Here is a 19,831-nt window from a genome sequence, read left to right on the forward strand (position 1 = left end):
GATTACACGACATCTAAAATTTCCTTCAGCTCACAGTGATTGAGCATGGCCAGGCACTGGGATTCAGAGATGAAAAGGACCCTTAGGACCACGTGGAGAACATAGGCATGTTAACAGGCCATTGCTGTACAAAGACCTGAAGGCGGGATGGGTGGTCCAGAATACGGAGGCCTACCCTGCAGGGATCTTAATGATAACACATTACTGACTTCCCTGTTGATGAGGGTGGGGGTAGGGATGGTTCCCCCTACTTCAGATGATGCCTTTGACATGACTGGAGCTCGTTTAGAGGCATCTCTTGGCCCTTTACTCTGCCCCTGGGGAGGTGGAGTAGTCGATCTGATTGGCAGTTTGGAGAAGCATAAATGGGCATGCTCAGTTCAGCACCACCCTTCTTCCTCCTGGGATCTGCCTGCCTCCAGGGGGTACACCCAGGGACTGGAGGGCAAGTCTGCCAGATCTGGGCTTCAGTTAACAGGAACATTTGGCTCTCCCATACTCTAAGCCCTTCGACTTCACCTCTATCAGTAATAAAGGTGGTATTTGGGCCTTCCTCTCAATCTTTGATTTAATTTTTCCACTTGTTCAGAACCCGGCTGGGTGGTGCCTATTCAGGGCTTCCTCAAGACCCAACACCTCTCATGCTCCTAAGCTGTTTTTTGAGCTGGTCCTCATGTGCTGTCAACCAGAAGAGCATTCTGGAAGCACCATGAGAGAGAATGATGGTAACAGGGTAAGAACAGACAGGTGTGCTGGCTGGTGGAAGCTCTGGGCACAAGATGCTAACTCCATGTCCCCCGCATAACAGCACATCTGAAGGCAGCCAACTTGTGGACAACCTCCTCTCTGCTTTACCCAGGCCAAAAATGCGTGAGTTAAGCTCCGATCTGGATGATACTCACACTAGACAAGACCTTGATGTGCCCTGGCGGCCCCCGGGGCCCAGGGGGGCCCACGATGCTGGCTCCATCCAATCCCCTGTCACCCTGGTTCCAGCAGTGAGGAAAAAGAAGATTCACTGTAAATGGATAATGCTCCTAGAACCAGGCTGAAAAGACACCCACCCAACACACACCCATCTCAGATCTGTGACCTCACCTTGGGTCCCTGGTCTCCTTTTTCTCCTTTAAGACCCTGCAAAACAAACAAACAAAAAACACACAAAAACAACAACAAATTCTTTGGTTTTCTTCTATTCGCTTGGCTCACTCCCATCCATTCCCCATCTCTCCATCTCTCCCTAAGCTCTAGGACTGATTTTGTCCCAGGCAATGGGAGCAAAGGATGAGAGGCAAGTCCCCCTTCCAGAGTCTGAAGGAAGGAATACCCCACAGAGAGCGAAAGGACCAGACTCTGGAAGGGGAGTTTGCCTCTCCTCCTTGGGTCCTTAACTCTAGCGTAACGGCATGATAACTCTCATAATGAAAGTTTCAAAATTCAACCTACACATGAAGCCGTTGGTGGGGAGACGCTAGGTTCACTCAACAGCCTGATGCTTCCAGAGCCTTCGGTATCCTAGGAAAGGAGAAAGAATGACAACTTCAGACCCAGGCACCATGTCCTGGGCGTCTACCTGTGCCAGGTGTGGTGTTGGGAGCTGGAAGCCCAGAGGGGAATCCGTGTAGCCCCATCCTCGGACTAGCTGCCTTCCCAGTAGCCATAGTGTACATAGCTCTTTAACTCATAAAACCAAACAAAACCTGTTGCTGTCGAGTCGATTCCGACTCGTAACAACCCTATAAGAGCGAGTAGAGCTGCCCCACAGAGTTTCCAAGGAGCAGTTGGTAGATTTGAACTGCTGACCTTTTGGTTAGCAGGCGAGCTCTTAACCACTGCTCCACGAGGGCTTCTTAACCATAAAAAAGAGGGCAATTACCTCAAATCCAAGACCGATAGCACACCCAGGGCCTGGAGGTCCAGGTGGCCCAGGAGGCCCTGGGGGACCCATGAGCCCTGGGCTGCCAACTTGTCCATTTTTGCCTGGGGGCCCTGGTAAGCCTCTGTCGCCGGGGTCACCCTGCAAGAAAGAGGACAGACTGACTACCCAGCCCTGCGTTCACTCAGGAAGGAAGAGTGCACCACGCCTGAGTCAGAAAGGCATTCTTTGAACTTAATTAGGCTGATGAATTCTCTGATCGGTGCGGCTTCATAGCACAGAGCAGCTGTCTTGCTAATTGATGTTTCTCTTGGAGATAAGCTGCTTCCCAGCATCTGAATGCACTTGTGGGGAGGGGGTGAGGAAGGAGAAAACCTCAAAGGGACTTTACTCCCAGCTGTTCTACCTCCCCTGAGAAGTTCCTCTGAGATGAGTTTCTCTGCTCCATGACATTGATACATTCAATACTCCAGCCCAACAATCCAATTACAGTAAACCAAAGGAAGGAGGGGAACAAGGGGAAAACCTTTTTTTTGTTGTTTTTTTTACCTTTTCACCAACTGAGCCATTAGGCCCTCTTGCTCCCTGAAAAAGAAAAAAATCAAAAGTTAAGTAATATATATCTCATAACCAAAGCCAAAACCCATTGTCATTGAGTCGATTCCAACTCATAGCAACCCTATAGGACAGAGTAGAACTGCCCAACAGGGTTTCCAAGGAGCAGCTGGTGGATTTGAACTGCCAATTTTTTGGTTAGCAGCCGAGCTCTTAACCACTGTGCCACCAGGGCTCCAGATACATCTCATAGGTATGTGTAATTCATATATATCTCATAGGTAAGAAAATGCAGACTATGCACTTTTAAGTAACAGGATATGAAAATGGGGCTCTTTCTGTCCTGGTTTTGGCTGATGTCTCCAAGCCACTGAGTATGGTACACTAGGTGTCAGTCTACTACGGGAGGCATGCTGAAAGCTGTGAAACCCATTTTTCAATGGGTTTACAGTATTAGTCCATCACCTGCTCAGGTGTAAAAACCAAAGAGAGGTCACAAAGGAAGAATTCCTTTGGCAAGTTGTCAGTGTACTGAGATGGTCCCCTTCTCCACCCCTCCCATGATGGAGGTAAGGGGGGACTTCCTCTACTCTGAGCCAAGTGAAAGGGCTCCAATAACTTGTATGTATCGTCTGGAGTTTGGGAGACACTTGGAATGAGTGATTCTCTTCTGGAAAAATCTAAAGACCGCAAGCTAGCAGGACAGAATGGGGGGGGGGGGCGTTGCATGGAAGCAGGTTGCTCGTGCAACCCCAGCGGGGGATCACAGTACATATTTCCTGGGTGTCGGATGTGGATCCCACAGAAAGAAGCCAGCTGTGAGCTCAGGTCAGAGGGGAGGGCTGCCAGAAGGGATGCTAGAGTAGCACTGAATTTTTGCACTCAAAGCCCACTTAGACACCAGCCTTGACTGGGCTAGGCGCTCTGCAAGTGAGAAGGGAGGCAGCTTTCATCGTGGCATGAGGAAAGACGTCCCCATGAATGGATCCACCCAACTGTGGGAGGCTCTGCCTGGGCAGGAAATGAGTACCTTGTCACAGGAGGTGTGCAAGCTGAAGAGCAGATATTGTGGAGGGGAGTCAATGATTAATGTGTCAGGGGATCTGATGTTGTGTAACATCCCTGAGATTGTTTCTTTTCTTTCCCATATGTTTTCTTTTGTGTGTATCCTTTTGTGTTCTTGTTTGTTTTTTATTGTGGTGAATATATTTGTAACAAAATATTTGCTCTTTCAACACTATTCTCATGTGCAATTTAGTGAATTGTGTTCATCACGTTGTAAACCATCATCTATTTCCAACTTTCTCCTTCATGCTTGACAGAAGCTCAGGGTCTCCTAAGCAGTGAGCCTCCTTATCCCCTCCCTCCCACCTTTGGTATCCACTAATAACCTTAGGTCTGCGTACAGTTGCTTCTTCTAGATCTTTGATATGAGTGGAATCATACAATATTTGTTCTTTCGTGACTAATTTATTTCACTCAGTATGATATTTTCAAGGCTCATCCACATTGTAACATGTATCAGGACTTTATTTCTCTTTATGGCTGAGTAATATTCCATTGTATACATGTACCATGTTCTAGATATACACCCAAAAGAATTGAAAGCAAGGATTCAAACAGATACTTGTATACCAATGTTCACTGTAGCACTATTCACAATAGCCAAAAGATGAAAACAACCTAAATTCCCATCAACAGACAGATGGATAAACAAAATATGGTACATACATACAATGGAATAAAGAGAAACACATATGTTTTCTTTATTCTACATCCAGATCATATTCCTTGGTTTATTTTTGTTTTTTCACAATGCCATGTGCAAGTTTCCCTCAAGCTCTCAGAAGGAAAAGATGCAAATTTTTGAGTCCTTCAAGAGTCAGCTTTTACTTGACCAGAAAGCATCATTAAAAAAAAGGAAAAAAGAAACAACCAAACCCATTGTCACTGAGCCAATACTGACTCATGGTGACACGTGTGTCAGAGTAGAACTGCACTCCATAGGGTTTTCAATGGCTGTGATCTTTCGGAAGTAGACTGCCAGGGTTTTCTTATGACGCTCCCCTGGGTGGATTTGAACCGCCAGCCTTTTGGTTAGTAGCCAAGTGCTTAGCTATTTGTGCCACCTAAGGACTCCCAAGGAAGCATCATGTCCACACGTAAATTAGGATTCCTGGCAGATTTCAGAAACCGACAAACACGCGTGATTTCTCTCCCAGAATTACCCTGGACAAACCTGCAGGACAGTGCATGGCTGGTTCTCTGTGCACCTGTGTGGGGGGTGCTGTGGATGTGGGTGTGAGTCATTTTAAGTTGGAGACCCAGTGTGTAGGAGGAGTGAGGGGAGGGGGAGTTGGTAAGGACAGGCAACATGAGCGTAGGTCTGTGATGTTTCCTACAAAATTTTATCTCTTGTGAAACAGTTGGTACATGTAAAATGAGTTCTATAAAGCCTGACAATTATTTGTTTCTTCTTTTTCTGAGAAATGCTCTTCCAGGAAAATCAAGTTACTGTTTTAATTAAAATAAACACACTTGAGAGTTGACAGAAATGGGAAATTCAGTTCAGTGAAGAGTACGGTGTCTAGAGAGTCAGCATTTTCCATGTCTTCATCCAAGTGGGGCGCACAGAAGATCCCTACTCCCCATCCAGCTGGGAGAGACCCTTCCTCCACGGAATTCCAGCCAAACTTACGACTCTGTCACTAGCATCAGGCTCACCGTATCTTTATTGCACGCTTTTGCCGACACGGCTTATCTCCTCAAGCAGACTGAGGGCATCCTACGGATAGGAACACTGCCCCTATCTTCCCACAGCACCAGCTCAGGGCATCCAGACAGAGGGCCCCAGAGAATGAAGGTATCGGAGGCTTCAGGAATGGCAGATTAAAATGGTATATTATCTGAGGAAGTTTCACTCATTCCTCACATGCTAATATTGGCCTGTGCAATACAGAGGATTGCATAGGATACAGAGACAGTGCCACATGCTCCATGTTTGCCAGGGTCGGGGGCAGACACGTAAGCTAACAGCTTTAGTGTCACTGGCTAAGAGGGGTCCCAGCAGAATAAATGCTGTACCGATAGAGTGGAGGAAGGAGGAATATTTTCTGCTCATCGGCAGTCAAGGAGGGCGTCCCAGAGGATATATCTGAACTGGGCCTTGGAGGATGAGAAAAGGGGAAGGACATCCCAAACAGAGAGAAAACTATGTGCAAAGGCCAGGAGGCTGCAAAAGAAGAGCACGCCCAGAGAATTTTGGTTGGGCCGGCTTGCGAGCATGGAGGCCATGTGAGAGAAAGGTGGGAGATGGGCTAGGAAGGAAGGTTAGTGCGGACGGGGAAGGGCCCTGAAGGCCTATTTCTAAGTTATTTGCAGGGCTTCAAACCAGTTCTAAATGCTTCCGTCATGGCTGATGGAAACAAGGGCAGTATATGTGTTGCATAGTAACCAAATCTCTCGTGCGTTGGATTTTGATTCGAGTAGGAAACACGCACAGCCCTGGTGGCACAGTGGTTGTTAAGTGATTCGGCTGCTAACCCAAAAGTCAGTAGTTCAAATCCACCAGCTGCTCCTTGGAAACCCTGTGGGGCAGTTCTACTCTGTCCCATAGAGTCACTATGAGTCAGCATTGACTCGATGGCAACGGGTAGGAAACAGGCAGCAGTACCCAGCTCAAAGAGGGCAGCTGACCGTGCTGCTTTGAACGTGTGTCGCTCTCCACGGTCCTGCCGCATCAGGAAAATTTCAGGGGCCAATAATCCAATCTCCCATATCAGGAAACTTTCAGGAACCTGATACTGGACATTGGGTTATTGGTATGATTGTGGAGAGTGACACACATTCAAAGCAGCGCATTCAGCTGCCATCTTTGAGTGGGGGCACCGCTGCCTGTTTGCTAAAAAAAAACCAATCAAACCAAACTCGTTGCCATTGAGTCATTCCAACTCATAGCGACCCTACAGGACAGAGTAGAATGGCCTCCCCCAGAGTTTCCAAGAAGCACCTGGTGGATTCATATTGCTGACTTTTTGGTTAGCAGCCGTAGCACTTAACCACTACTACACCAGGGTTTCCACCTGTTTCCTACTCAGAAACAAGGGCAGCATATGCATTGCATAACAACCAAATCTCGTGCATCAGATTCTGATGCAGCCTGTTTCCTACTCAGGTCAAAATCCAATGTGCAAGAGATTTGGTTGCTATGCAATGCACACACTGCCCTTGTTTACATTGGCCATGACTGAACCACTCAGAACTGGTTCAAAACCCTGGTTATTAGTGGTTACAAGGGGAAGGTGGGAGGGAGGGGAAAAGGGGACTCCCTGCTTAGGAGACATGGAGCTTCTACTAAGGGTGATGGAAAAAGCTGGAAATACACATGGCAAACATGGAAATAGACAATGGTTGCACAACATGATGAATACCATTAGTGCCACTGAATTGTACATGTGAAGAATGTCCAAATGGCAAATGTTTTGTTACAAACATAGTTAGGGCTTTGTTCTGCAGGCAGCAGGGAGCCAGTGATGTTTCCTCAGTGGAGAGGACAGTGCCTGATGAGAGCTTTGCTACAGGAAGAGGAACTGGGCAGTTGGGTGAAGAACGGATTGTGAGTGGAGAGAGTAGGGCACCAGTGAGGAGCCAGATGTGAAAGAAGAAGTCCGAACAGGGTACAGAGAAAGATGAGGGATGTGGAAGTCAGATCGGGTAGTCTTGGCGAGTGACCGACTGTGGTAGGAAAGGGACAGGGAGGAGGAGTTAGAGAAGACTGCTTTTCAGTTCGGGTGACCAGGCAGGTGGTGGTGCCATTCTCTGAAGCTGGGAACACATGGGTAGAGAAGATGCGGAGTTCAGATTTGGGCATAATGAGCCCAGTGATGGGGCTACAGGTAGAAAGGATCAGCGGGGGTTGGGGGTCGGCATTCACATAAGAGGCAGAGTCAGGCCTGGAGGTCAGAGAGAGGATGTGTGGCCCCAGTGGCTCCCATGTGTTGGAACCCCCCCCTTTCTGTTACCTTCTCCCCTTTCATCCCAGGAAGGCCAGAGGCTCCATTAAGTCCAGGCTCTCCCTCCGGGCCCTGGGGAACATCAGTAACAACAATCAGCCCACAACATTTCTGATAAGAGTAACAAACAAACCGTTATTGGAAAAGAAAAAGGAGGGCAGGGTTGGGAGGACCCAGTGGGTGAGGCCAGTGAGCCCAGAGCTTTGTGCCAGGTCCCAGGAAGGCCAGTACCCAGCCACAGTGTGGCCACCGCTAGCTGTGGACCAGTGTCCTTCACTCTCTGAGTCACATTTTCTCCTCTGCTGGGGAGTCCTGGGCACAGTTGGACTGGATGCTCCCAGTCCAGGCCCAGTACTGATATCCTGTGATTCTATGATCGTGCATGGTCCGTATTTCCTGCACTGACTAAGACACAGCAGCAAAACAATGTGTAGGATGATGCTTTTCTTGGCACCACTTCTCATGATTCTTAGTAATGATTCAACAAGGAGGATTTCTGTTTGCAAACATTAGCTAGCTGCTCTTTCCCTGTTGTGTGCCTTAGCCAGTGCTGGGGGTCTGCAATGTGTATACCCCTCCCTGGCTATAGGAAGTCCCATGGCTACAGGGAGGGGAGCTGACTTCAGAAACTCACCGGGGGCCCAGGTTCACCAGCAGCTCCATCCTTGCCAGGAGATCCGGGGGTCCCCATGAAAACATCAGCTCCTGGTTTTCCTGGAATCCCTGGTAAGCCAGGTGGGCCTGGTGGGCCTGGGGGACCCTGAAAAACAGACGCTGTTAGAAATGGCTAGGGGGAAGGAAGGATAAATATCTACGGAGCACATATGTTCCATACATCCTCTCTATTCCTTACAACTGAGGTAGGGATTGGTATTTCCACTTTGCACATAGGGAAACTGAGGCTTGTGAGATGATGTGACTTACTCAAAGGTTCACACACAGCTAATTAGTAGAAGAGCTGGCATTTGAATCCAGGGCTTTCTGACTCTATTATTTTATGTTTTTTCCTAGATGTGTGTATATAATAAAAACCTAATTAGTCAACAGAGGAAGAAGGAGAGTCAAGAACAGGGGAAGGATACAGAATGTGTGGTTAACTGCATCCATGAACAACTGCTTCCTCTGCCATGAGACCAGAAGAACTGGATGGTGCCTGCTACCATTACTGAATATTTTGATCAAAGATTCCATAGATGAATCCTGATCAAAAGGGGGAAAAATGCAGAACAAAATTTCAAGTGCTCATGGACTCCAGACTTTCTGGAGCCATGAAGGCTGGATGAACCCCTGAAACTATTACCCTGAGATAACTTTGAACCAAAAATATCCCCTGAAAATCATCTTAAAACCAAACAATAGTTTAGCTTAACTAGTAAAAAAAGGTCTGCCTTGAGCATTATGCTCTTGTAAGCACTGTGTATATGGGATCAAGTTGACAACAGCAACTTGAAAGATTAGAGAGGAACCTTAGGGGGCAGTGAGTTTATGTTAATGAGATAGGAACAACTCAGAAAAGGAGGGTGAGAATGGTTTCACAACTCGAATAATGTAATCAATGTCACTAAATTGTACATGCAGAAACTGTCAAATTGGTGTATGTTTTGCTGTGTATATTTGCAACAACAGCAAAATAAATAAAATTTAGAAAAAGAAAAAAAAAACAATTAGTTAGAATTCTCAGAGGTGCTCTGGCTAATTTAGTTTTCTGGTTATCTGAGGGGCTCAAATGAAAATTACCTGTTATTTTAACCCTTGCTAAAAATCTTCCTGAAATGTACCAGTCTCATTAGCCTCTTGCTGGGTTCCAGCCACCAGCCTGGAAGTCCCATTTGGCTCCTGATTCATTCTTGCAATAAGACCAGAGCCCTTCCAGCCTGCTCATGAGTTGGCAGAGGGGCAGCCAAGTGGAGCCTTCTAGATGGGGATTCAGCACAGGTGCTCAGCTCAAAGGAAGGCCTGGATATGAGGTGGGAGCCCTTGTGGACAGAGGCGCCAGCTGCAGCTGGAGAAGAGAGGAATCCTTCCAGGGGTAATTCAGAGAGGAACCAATGGAGCCCTAGCCTTGAGCAGGGGCCAGGGAGGCAAGAAGTGGCCAATGAAGGAAAAGGGAAACAAACAGAAAAAGAGTGACTTGGAGAAGTAAGGGGGGTATAGACTCGGGGTGGGATTTCAAAAAAGGTCTGGAAGCCAAAGTGTGAAATGTTACTCAGAGAAGAGGTCTCTCTAGTGAGTAAGGGGTGAGAGTGCGGGCAGAAGCCAAATTGTAGAGGTGACGGCCAAGTGGTCCTCTTGCTAGAGGTGGCGGTGGAACAGCCTGCTCCAGAAGGCTGCCAGGGAAAGGAGGGAAATGGAGAAGATGAGGTCCTGAAACTGAGCTCAGGCTCACACTCACTTAAAACCGAGCTCATAAAAGTGGAAAATTTCAAACATAGGCAAAAGTAGAGGGGAAAGTGTAATGAACCCCAGTGAACCCATCACTGGCCTCAGCAATCATCAATGATGGTCAATCTGGTTTCACCTATGACCCAACCCCCATGTCCCTCCTTCCTGGATGATTTTGAAGGAAATCCCAGACTCTAGGTCATTTAACCCATCATACTCACTCTTAACAGATCCTCACTGTGCACCAGGTCACCAGAGCCAGAGCCCAAGTCCAAGCCAGAGCCCCAGGCCAGGTCAAAGCCCTCGGCCTCAGCTCCCACCTAGAGAAAAAAAAAAAAAAATCCCACAACTTGGTTTCAACTGCCACTCTCCAAGGACGGCTATGTTCACTAAAAGTTTTTCCCATACTCTGTAGCCTATAACTTCTGCTCCCAACTTTCCTTCTGGCCTTTTCTCCCACTCCTCTCTACAGCTACCCTCCTCCCTCACCCCTCCTAAGCGTACGGAAGACATACGCCCAGTCCTCTACCATACTACCCTCTCCCACATCCTCAGCCTCTTTTCCTGCCTTTCAGAGCCCTACTCATCCTTAAGGCCCAGTTCTATGGTCACTTCCTTTGTGAAGCCCTCCCCATCCCATTTCTAGGTGGAATTCACCCCTCCTCATCTGTGTCCACCAGACTTGAAGCTTAGTTTTACATGTGCCTGTCAGTCCCTCTAGACTAGGGTGCTTCAAGAAGAGGCCCAATCCTGAGACACCTCTGTGCATACAGAAGGCACTCTGTGCATAAAGAAGGCACTCGGTGCACACTTGTTGAATGGCATCAAATTCTCCCAACAAAGAAAAGGAAATTGCCAAAACATCCTTCTGGTAGTTAAGTCATGAAGACAGGAACCAGACAAGGACTAATTCAATCCTTGAAAGTGTATGTACTGAGCACCTGTTGGAAGGCTGGGTTGTGGGGTTATACTGGGCTTAGGAAGGTAACGATGATATGGGGGGGGCGGCAGGAGGGAGATGCTGACACTGGAGGCAGGGAGATCAGTCAGGAGGCTGATGCCATTGTCAGAAAGAGGAGATGACACTGCTCAGCCAGACTCGGCAAGTCCTGGTGACTCACTGGGTGGGTATGGAGGAGGGAGAGGGACCACTTGTGAAGATTTCCTGGTTTCTCTCTTCATGATCAGGTAGATTAGTGCCATTCCCAGAGCTGGGGAACCCAGGAGGAGGAGCAGGTCTGGGGACATGGATGTCAAGTTCAGTTTGGGATATGTTGAGTTTGAGGAACCTGTAGGCTATTCAGGGCACAGGATGTAAGCAAATTCCTGAGTACACTGTAGGGTCTGGTAGAGTGGAAAGTCCTAAGCTCTGTCTGGAAGGTACTGTGGTAGCTGCCATAAAGAATCTTCAGCCAAGGGGTATTTTTGTGGCATCCCTGGCCCTTGCATATTGTGGGTGTGACAAGCCTGGGTGGGACTCTTACTGTGGGTCTGATGGGCTCAGCAGGCTCAAAGGAGCCAGGAAGCTCTTCTCCAGCATCATCCTAAAGAGAACAAAATGGTCAGTGAAGCACTGGGCACTCTTCCCACTGCCCCTTTCCTCTGAATAGAAACTGTTCATATTTAAGACCAGAATTACCTAGGACTGTCCTTAGAATGGCCAAGAGTGTGCCTTGTCCCACTCAGGCTAGTGGGCCCTGACTTTCTGCACCCACTGGTGGGGTGGATGGGGTGAGGTGGAGGGGCTGGGCAGTGGACAAGTGTTAGGCACATACCCCTTGTCACCTAGAATTTCCCTGGCCAGGCCCAGCATGGGTTCCCCTCTGGCACCTGTCTTGTTCACCTTGCTCCTCTCACCAGCCTTGTAACCTTTAAAAAAAATTGCTGTCAAGCTGACTCCAATTCATGGCGACCCTATGTATGTCCAAGTAGAACTGTGCTCCATGGGGTATTCGATGGCTGATTTTTCAGAAGGAGATCTCTAGGTCTTTCTTCCGAGGTGCTCTGGGTGGACTCGAACATCCAACCTTTTAATTAGCAGCTGAGCGTGTTAACCGTTTGCACTGCCCAGGGAACTTTTCAGGGCCCTTAACTGCTCATAGGTCTGCCTCACCTCGGACCATTGTCTCCTGGAGGGCAGGCAGCATGCCCTGGTGCTCAAGAAATGCTTTTAGAATGACAGAAGCACCCATTTGCAAAGGAGAAGGAGAGAAGAAAATGAAGAAAAGTGGCATCCCAGAAGGCATTTGGCTGTCAGGAAGAGTCCAGAGAGACGGCTGCCTTCACAAATCAGGGGACAGAATGCACAAAGCCACCAAGAGAGAGTGGAAACATGGGGTGTGAAATGTGTGGTGTGACATCCCCACTCACATTCCCCTGCTGCTCCACAGACCCTGCTGGAACCTGAAGTCCATTTTCCCCCAAAAAAGCCACTGAGGTGGCCAGAGGCAGAGAAGAGTAAGGAACCCCTCCCCAGGCCCCCAGCCCTCTCTCTTCCCTATAAACCCTGCAGGCAGACTCAGAAGGCACCAAAGAGGGAACCCTGTCTGCCCTGGGAAGGGGTGGGGGGTGCCACAGTCAAACAATTCCCTAGGCAGCCCTGGGGGAGGTGAGGTGGGACAGAGAACTAGGGCCAGAGAGGAGAGAGGAAGGGTCCCCAGAGGCGGCTGAGTTGCTGCCTGTGGCCAGAGCAGACCCTGGGCAGGGCCTCCCAGGATATGGGGTTCCTGGGGCCGTGAGCATACCCCCTTTGCATAGTTTCACATGAGCAGTTGTCTCAGTAAGAGGAATTTCTTGTCTTTCTATGGTGACCGACATCAAAGTCTTTCATAAACTATCACCTCATTTTACCCTGACTACTGCCCTGTGGGGTTGTCATCACCATCCGTATTTTACAGATGAAGAAACTGGAGCAAAGAAATGGTAAAGAACTTGCCCGGGGTCCTACAGGTAATACGTACACCCAGGTCTGTGGGCCTCTGAAGCTCTGGTTTGCCCCACACTTTCCCAGGAAGAAAATCAGGGGCAGTGACTGGAGCTCAGACACAGAGCACCAGAGTCAAAAGGACCCTCCAATCCCATGTGGGGAAACTGAGGCCTGCAGATGTCAAGGGACTTGGCCAAGGTTACCAGTTGGTAAGGAGACGAGACCCAGCCAGGACACAGCCCCATGCTGTTTGCATGATTCTCCCAGACTCTCAATTCCATCTCTGTCGGGCTCAGTCCTCTCGCAGCTCCTAGGATTACCTTGATCAGAATGACTAAATTAACCACAAATAAAATGCTCAGGGCACTTGACTGGGAGCCAGTCTGTCCTCCAGAACAACCACAGCACAAAGCTTTTCTCCTTTGGGACCAGCCTGTCCTTTCATTCCCCACACATCCTCTCTGAGCCTAAAACAAGAAGATGTGGTTAAAACTTGGTCAAAGTGTACTTGGGACAGGGAGCTGCTGAGCTCTGATAACACTGTCTGGTCTGGTGAGTGGCTGTGTCCCCCACACTTGGCAGGTAATAGGCTCCCAGGTAACTATTAGCTAAATGACCAGTGGGAAAGCCATGGCATCTGAAGTCACACAGACTTGACAATCGGTTTTATCTTTTCCTAAAAGTGTTCCACAAACACGGATTTTGAAATCTATTATTTCATTTTAAGGACAACGTTCTTCATATGTTCTCTAAAAAATTCTGATATACAGTCTGTCCTCAGACATGGAGTGACCTCATTTGGACCACTGTGGGCTTTGCTGAAGATGGGTGGTTGTGGAAGTGAAAAGAACAAGGACAGAAAGTCCAGAGACCAAGACTCTCACCCCTATTCAACCACTTGGGAGCTGTGTGACCCTGAGCAAACCTTATGTCTATCTGGGCCTCAACTGCAAAGTAAGGAGTAAATTCTATATAGCTAATTTACTGAGCATGTACTATATGCTAGGTCAAGTTTTCCATGTATTAACTTAGTTAATCTTCACAACAACCCAAGAGTTAGGTACTATGATTTTGATAACCATTTTATGCATGAGTAAACTGAGATAGGGAGCCGTGAAGAAATTTATTGAAGACAGTAGACAAGCCAGGCTTGGACCCTCGTCTCACCCACTCTGCTATACTGCCTTGAGTGACTCTGAGATTCAAAATGATCCTAAAGATATTCCACAGTGGGCTCTCTCATGATTGTTTTTACTGTGCTTTTAAACCATCTGCTCAGGATTCAAGGCGTCCATTTTATCAAAGGTTCCTGAAAATTCAGGCACTTACATGGAGATGTATCTTCATCAGTTCTGTCCCAGGATGAAATGATGAAATACTATGTGTGTTCTCTCTGTCTGCCTATTTTTCTCCTCCTAGAGCTCTTTAAAAATCTCATAAGCCCCCAAGTTGGAAAACATCACAATGTGTTAAGAACCCAATAACCATCCACAGTTCCACAACTTTGAGGCAACAACTGTTAACATTCAGGGTATTTCCTTCTAGTCCTTTCACATGTGCATATTTGGAAACAGTCAAGACCACACAAGATACTCAAGTTTATAACCAGATTTTTTCACTTAACATTATGTGGTAACCATTTTCCCCCATCAGTATCTACTTCTAATAAATATCATTTTAATAGCTGCATAATACTTCATTGTTTGAATACACTTTAATTCAATTAATCCCTCTATTGTTGATTGGTGCCCTGGTCCTGCCATGGTTAACAGCTCGGCTGCTAAACAAAAGGTCAGCAGTCCGAATCCACCAGCTGCTCCTTGGAAACTCTACAGGGGCAGTTCTACTCTGTCCTATAGGGTCACTATGAGTCGGAATTGACTCGACATCATAGGGTTTATTGTTGATCAGTTAGATCACGCCCAATTTTTCTCTATTATAGGCAATGCTGAGATTAACATCCTTGTACAAGAAGACTTTTTACATCTCAGACTATCCCCTTTAGAATCAGTTCCTAGAATAGAAGTTTCTGGGACAACAATATGTAGTTTTTAAGGTTATTAATATATGTTGACAAAGAGCTTCGCAGAAATACTAAACACATCTCTACTCCCACCAGCACAGCTGGGCTCACCAAGCCCTCTCTAAGCGCCAATTTCTCAGAGCAGAAAATAAAAAGGATCTAAGGACAACTGGCCCAGTTTCTTCAACAAATAAATGGCAAAAAGAGAAAAAGAAGGTGGGAGACAATCATAGATTAAAAGACTTAAGAGACATATCAACCAAATACAATGTGTAGACTTTGTTCGGATTCAGAGTCAAACTAATGTAAAAAGGCATTTTTAAAAAACAGCCAGGGTATTAGATGATTTGAAAGACCAAAACCAAACTCGTTGTCGTCAAGTCAATTCTGATTCACGGTGACCCTAAAGGACAGAGTAGAACTGCCCTATAGGTTTTTCGAGGCTGTAAATCTTTACGGAAGCAGACTGCCACATCTTTCTCCCACAGAGCAGCTGGTGGGTTTGAACCACTGAACTTAGGTTAGCAGCTGAATGCTTAACCACTTCACCATGAGGGTTCCCTTGATTTGAAGGAAACATTGTTAATGTTTTTAGATAGATAATGACATGAGGGGGGAGGGGAGGTCCCAGATCAATATATTAGCAATGTACAAGAAAAATGATATGATGTTTGGGATTTATTTTAAACTATTCCAGGCCTCCTCTCCCCTCTAAAAAAGACAGTAGTAGGAGGTAGAACAGATAAAACAAGATTGGGAAATTGTAAAAGGTGGGGCCGAGATGGCAGAGTAGTCAGATGCATCCCGCGGTCCCTCTTACAACAAAGACCTGAAAAAATAAGTGAATCGATTATACATGACAATCTAGGAGCCCTGAACATCAAAGGCAAAGTTGAGGGATTGGACTGAGCGGCAGGGGGAGGGACAGATGGTTCAGAAGCAACGAGAAGTTGCCAGACCTCACCCGGTAAGAGCTGGCACACTTTAGGCCAGATCAGTGGCATGCGCGGTGAGGCAAGCAGTGGCAGTCAGGAGGCATTTGCCACATCAGGAGAGACCCAGCGGCAGACAGTCTACTCAGGCATCCAGAACCAGTGAAAAGCAGTGATCAATCAGCAAAAGATAAGTACATTCATCCGACCTATCCCACAGATCAAAAAATACCCCTTTTGGGAAAAACCTCTCTCCCATTTACCTGCCCCCTCCCCACTCTGCCATCAGGTCCTGGGCCAGCTACAGCGACTGCCAAGTTCCCTGGGCTGGAAGTAGGACCCGTTATGCACGCTGAATCATTTTCCCGGGCTTGGAGAGGGAACACATTAACAAACAGGAAAAAATAATCTGCCGGCTCCCCTAAGCCAGGAACTCAGGGTAGGCACAGCTCCTTTGTCTAGGCACAGGCATAAGGGGTCCATGGACTTTGAATGCCTTTCACCCCTGCATAGACCTGTGTGGGCCCATTTCAACAGCATAGGCCCTCATTACCACAGTACAACAGGATATATACCTGAAGCCTAACTTAAACTGTATCAGCTATATGGTGAAGTGGCAGGTCTGTGACATTTGACATTGCTCTGCCCATTAAGCAGGGTCCTTACCTACCCACATCAGGGGCCTGAAGACTGGTGGCTCCACTCACGCCACCTAGCCACCCACGACGGGGGTCCAAGAATAAGTGGTGCCTCCCAGTCCTTACAGCCAACAGCACTGGCTGCCCTTAGTCCAGCTGCAAAACCCACCCACCTACGTGCTCTAGGGAACAGGGACATGATTTCCTCCCAGACATTCAGGGGCAGCTGTCAGCTCCCTTCATTGCTCAGCACGTGACCCCCTACTACAGCCAGATACTCATGCCTTACACCAATCACCCCTGCCTGTCTAGGGCAGTAGGTGAGAGCTTGCACCACACACTTGGTGACTGACTACTTGGACACCTGAGCTGAACCCATGCAAGAAATATAAACAGACTCCTGGGCTCACATACCTAGTAACAGATCTAACCACCTGGTGACAGGATGTTAGCCCTTCAAAGCTGCCAATAATCAAACTAGCTCAAGTGAGCAGCCTATTTGGGCACATGAAACAAAACAAAACAAGAAGACAGGACACAGTAAGCAAACGTAAAATAAATAAATATAATAACTTATCAATGGCTCAGAGACAACAGTCAATATCAAATCACATAAAGAGGCAGACCATGATGGCTTCAGCAAGCTCCCAAAACAAAGAATCAAGAAATTTTCTAGAGGAAGAGAACTTCTTGGAATTACCAGAGGCAGAACACAAAAAATTAATATATAGAACTCTTCAAGATATCAAGAAGGAGATCAGGCAAAACGCAAAATAGGCCAAGGAATACACAGACAAAGCAATAGGCGAACTTAAGAAGATTAGAGAAGAGTATAATGACAAATTTAACAGGCTGCAAGAATCCATAGAGAGACAGCAATCAGAAATCCAAAAGACTAACAACAAAATTTCAGAATTAGACAACTCAATAGAAAGTCAGAGGAGCAGAATTGAGGCAATGGTGGTCAGAATTAGTGAGACTGAAGACTAACTACTTGACACCAACTTATTTGAGGAAAAATCAGATAAAATAATTTAAAAAAAGGAAGAAACCCTAAGAATTATGTGAGACTCTATCAAGAGTGAATGGAGTACCAGTACACGGTGGGGGGCAGAAAATACAGAGAGAATTGTTGAAGACTTGTTGGCAGAAAACTTCCCTGATACCATGAAAGATAAGAAGATATCTATCAAAGATGCTCATCAAAGCCCACATAAGGTAGATCCCAAAAGCAAGTCACCAAGACATATTATAATCAAACTTGCCAAAACCAAAGATAAAGAGAGAATTTTAAGAGCGGCTAGGAATAAAGGAAAAGTCATCTGCAAAGGAGAGTCCATAAGACTAAGCTCAGACTAGTCAGCAGAAACCATGCAGGCAAGAAGGCAATGGGATAACATATATACAGCCTTGAAGGAAAAAAATTGCCAGCCAAGAATTATATATCCAGCAAAACTGTCTCTCAAATATGAGGGCAAAATTAGGGCATTTCTAGATAAACAGAAGTTTAGGGAATTTGCAAAAACCAAACCAAAATTACAAAAAATACTAAAGGGAGTCCTCTGGTTAGAAAATCAATACCATCAGATAACAACTCAAGATTAGAACACAGGACAGAGCAACCAGATATCAACCCAGATAGGGAAGTCACAAAGATAAATCAAAGCTAAAACACTGAAAATAGGGAACAGAGATGTCAATATGTAAAAGATGACAACATTAAAATAAAAAAGAAGGACTAAAAAACGTAGTCATAGATCTTTCATATGGAGACGAAGTCAAGGCAATATAAAGAAATAACAGACTGGTTTAAGCTTAGAAAAATAGGGGTAAATATTAAGGTAAGCACAAAGGAAACTACAATCGTACGCATCAAAATAAAAAACAAGAAAAACAAAGACTCAGCAAATACAAAATCAACAATGAAAAAGATGAAAAGAAAATACATAAAGAAAAACGACTCCGCACAGAAAATTAAGTGGAACAAACTGTGAACAACACACAAAAAAATACATCAAAATGACAGCAATAAACTCATACCTATCAATAATTACACTGAATGTAAATGGACTAAATGCACCAATAAAGAGACAGAGAGTGGCAGAATGCATAAAAAAACATGATCCATCTATATGCTGCCTACAAGTGACATAGACTTAAAGACACAAACAAACTAAAACTCAAAGGATGGAAAAATATGTTATCAAGCAAACAACACTCAGAAAAGAGTAGGAGTGCTAATATTAATTTCTAACAAAATAGACTTTAAAGTAAAATCCACCACAAAGGATAAGGAAGAACACTATATAATGATTAAAGGGTCAATACACCAGGAGGACATAACTATGATAAATATTTACACACCCAATGACAGGGCTCCAAAATACATAAAACAAACTCTAACAGCATTGAAAAGAGAGATAGACAGCTCCACAGTAATAGTAGGAGACTTCAACACACCACTTTCGGTGAAGGACAGAACAACCAAAAAGAAGCTGTCTTTATGACACAGAAGGTCTAAATGCCACAATCAACCAACTTGATCTTATAGACATATACCAAACACTCCACCTAACAGCAGCCAAGTATACTTTCTTTTCCAATGCACGTGGAACATTCTCCAGAATAGACCACATATTAGGCTATAAAGCAAGCCTTAACAGATTCCAAAGTATCAAAATATTACAAAGTATCTTTTCTGACCATAAAGCCATAAAAGTAGAAATCAATAACAGAAAAAGAAAGGAAAAAAAATCAAACACATGGAAACTGAACAATATCTTGCTCAAAAACTACTGGGTTATAGAAGAAATTAAGGATGGAATAAAAAAAATTCACATAATCAAATGAGAATAAAAACACATCCTACCAGAACCTTTGGGACACAGCAAAAGCAGTGCTCAGCAGGCAATTTACAGCAATAAATGCACACATCCAAAAAGAAGCAAGGGCCAAAATCAAAACATTAACCCTACAACTGGAATAAGTAGAAAGAGAGCAGCAAAAGAAGCCCTTGGGTGCCAGAAGAAAAGAAATAATAAGAATCGGAGCAGAATTAAATGACATAGAGAATAGAAAAACGATTGAAAGAGTTAACAAGACCAAAAGCTGGTTCTTTGAAAAGATCAACAAAATTGATAAACCATTGGCCAAATTGACAAAAGAAAAACAGAAGAGGAAGCAAGTAACACAAATAAGAAATGAGATGGGCAATATCACAACAGACCCAACTGAAATTAAAAGAATCATATAAGAATACTATGAAAAACTGTACTCTAACAAATTTGCAAACCAAGAGGAAATGGACAAATTTCTAGAAACACACTACCTACCTAAACTAACACAAACAGAGGTAGAACAACTAAATAAACCTATAACAAAAGAAGAGATTGAAAAAGTAATTTAAAAACTCCCAACAACAACAACAAAAAAAGCCCTGGCCCCGACAGTTTCACTGGAGAATTCTACTAAACTTTCAAAGACGAGT

At 45.6% G+C, this 19,831-nt stretch overlaps 1 protein-coding gene across 1 annotated transcript in view; it reads right to left on the reverse strand.

Annotated features, from left to right (window-relative positions):
• COL15A1 (collagen type XV alpha 1 chain) overlaps positions 1-19,831 on the reverse strand; it is a 118,193-nt gene that overhangs the window by 31,244 nt on the left and 67,118 nt on the right. The window contains exons 12-20 of the mRNA XM_012554375.2: positions 11,310-11,369; positions 10,047-10,145; positions 8,078-8,203; positions 7,453-7,515; positions 2,426-2,461; positions 1,877-2,017; positions 1,447-1,515; positions 1,099-1,134; positions 903-986 (exon numbers count right to left, since the gene is read on the reverse strand). Of these exons, the coding sequence (XP_012409829.1) occupies positions 903-986; positions 1,099-1,134; positions 1,447-1,515; positions 1,877-2,017; positions 2,426-2,461; positions 7,453-7,515; positions 8,078-8,203; positions 10,047-10,145; positions 11,310-11,369 (714 nt within the window). The remainder of the gene's footprint in view (positions 1-902; positions 987-1,098; positions 1,135-1,446; positions 1,516-1,876; positions 2,018-2,425; positions 2,462-7,452; positions 7,516-8,077; positions 8,204-10,046; positions 10,146-11,309; positions 11,370-19,831) is intronic.

Source organism: Trichechus manatus, unplaced genomic scaffold (genome assembly GCF_000243295.1).
Source record: "Trichechus manatus latirostris isolate Lorelei unplaced genomic scaffold, TriManLat1.0 scaffold00016, whole genome shotgun sequence".
In the NCBI taxonomy this organism is placed as follows: Eukaryota; Metazoa; Chordata; class Mammalia; order Sirenia; family Trichechidae; genus Trichechus; species Trichechus manatus.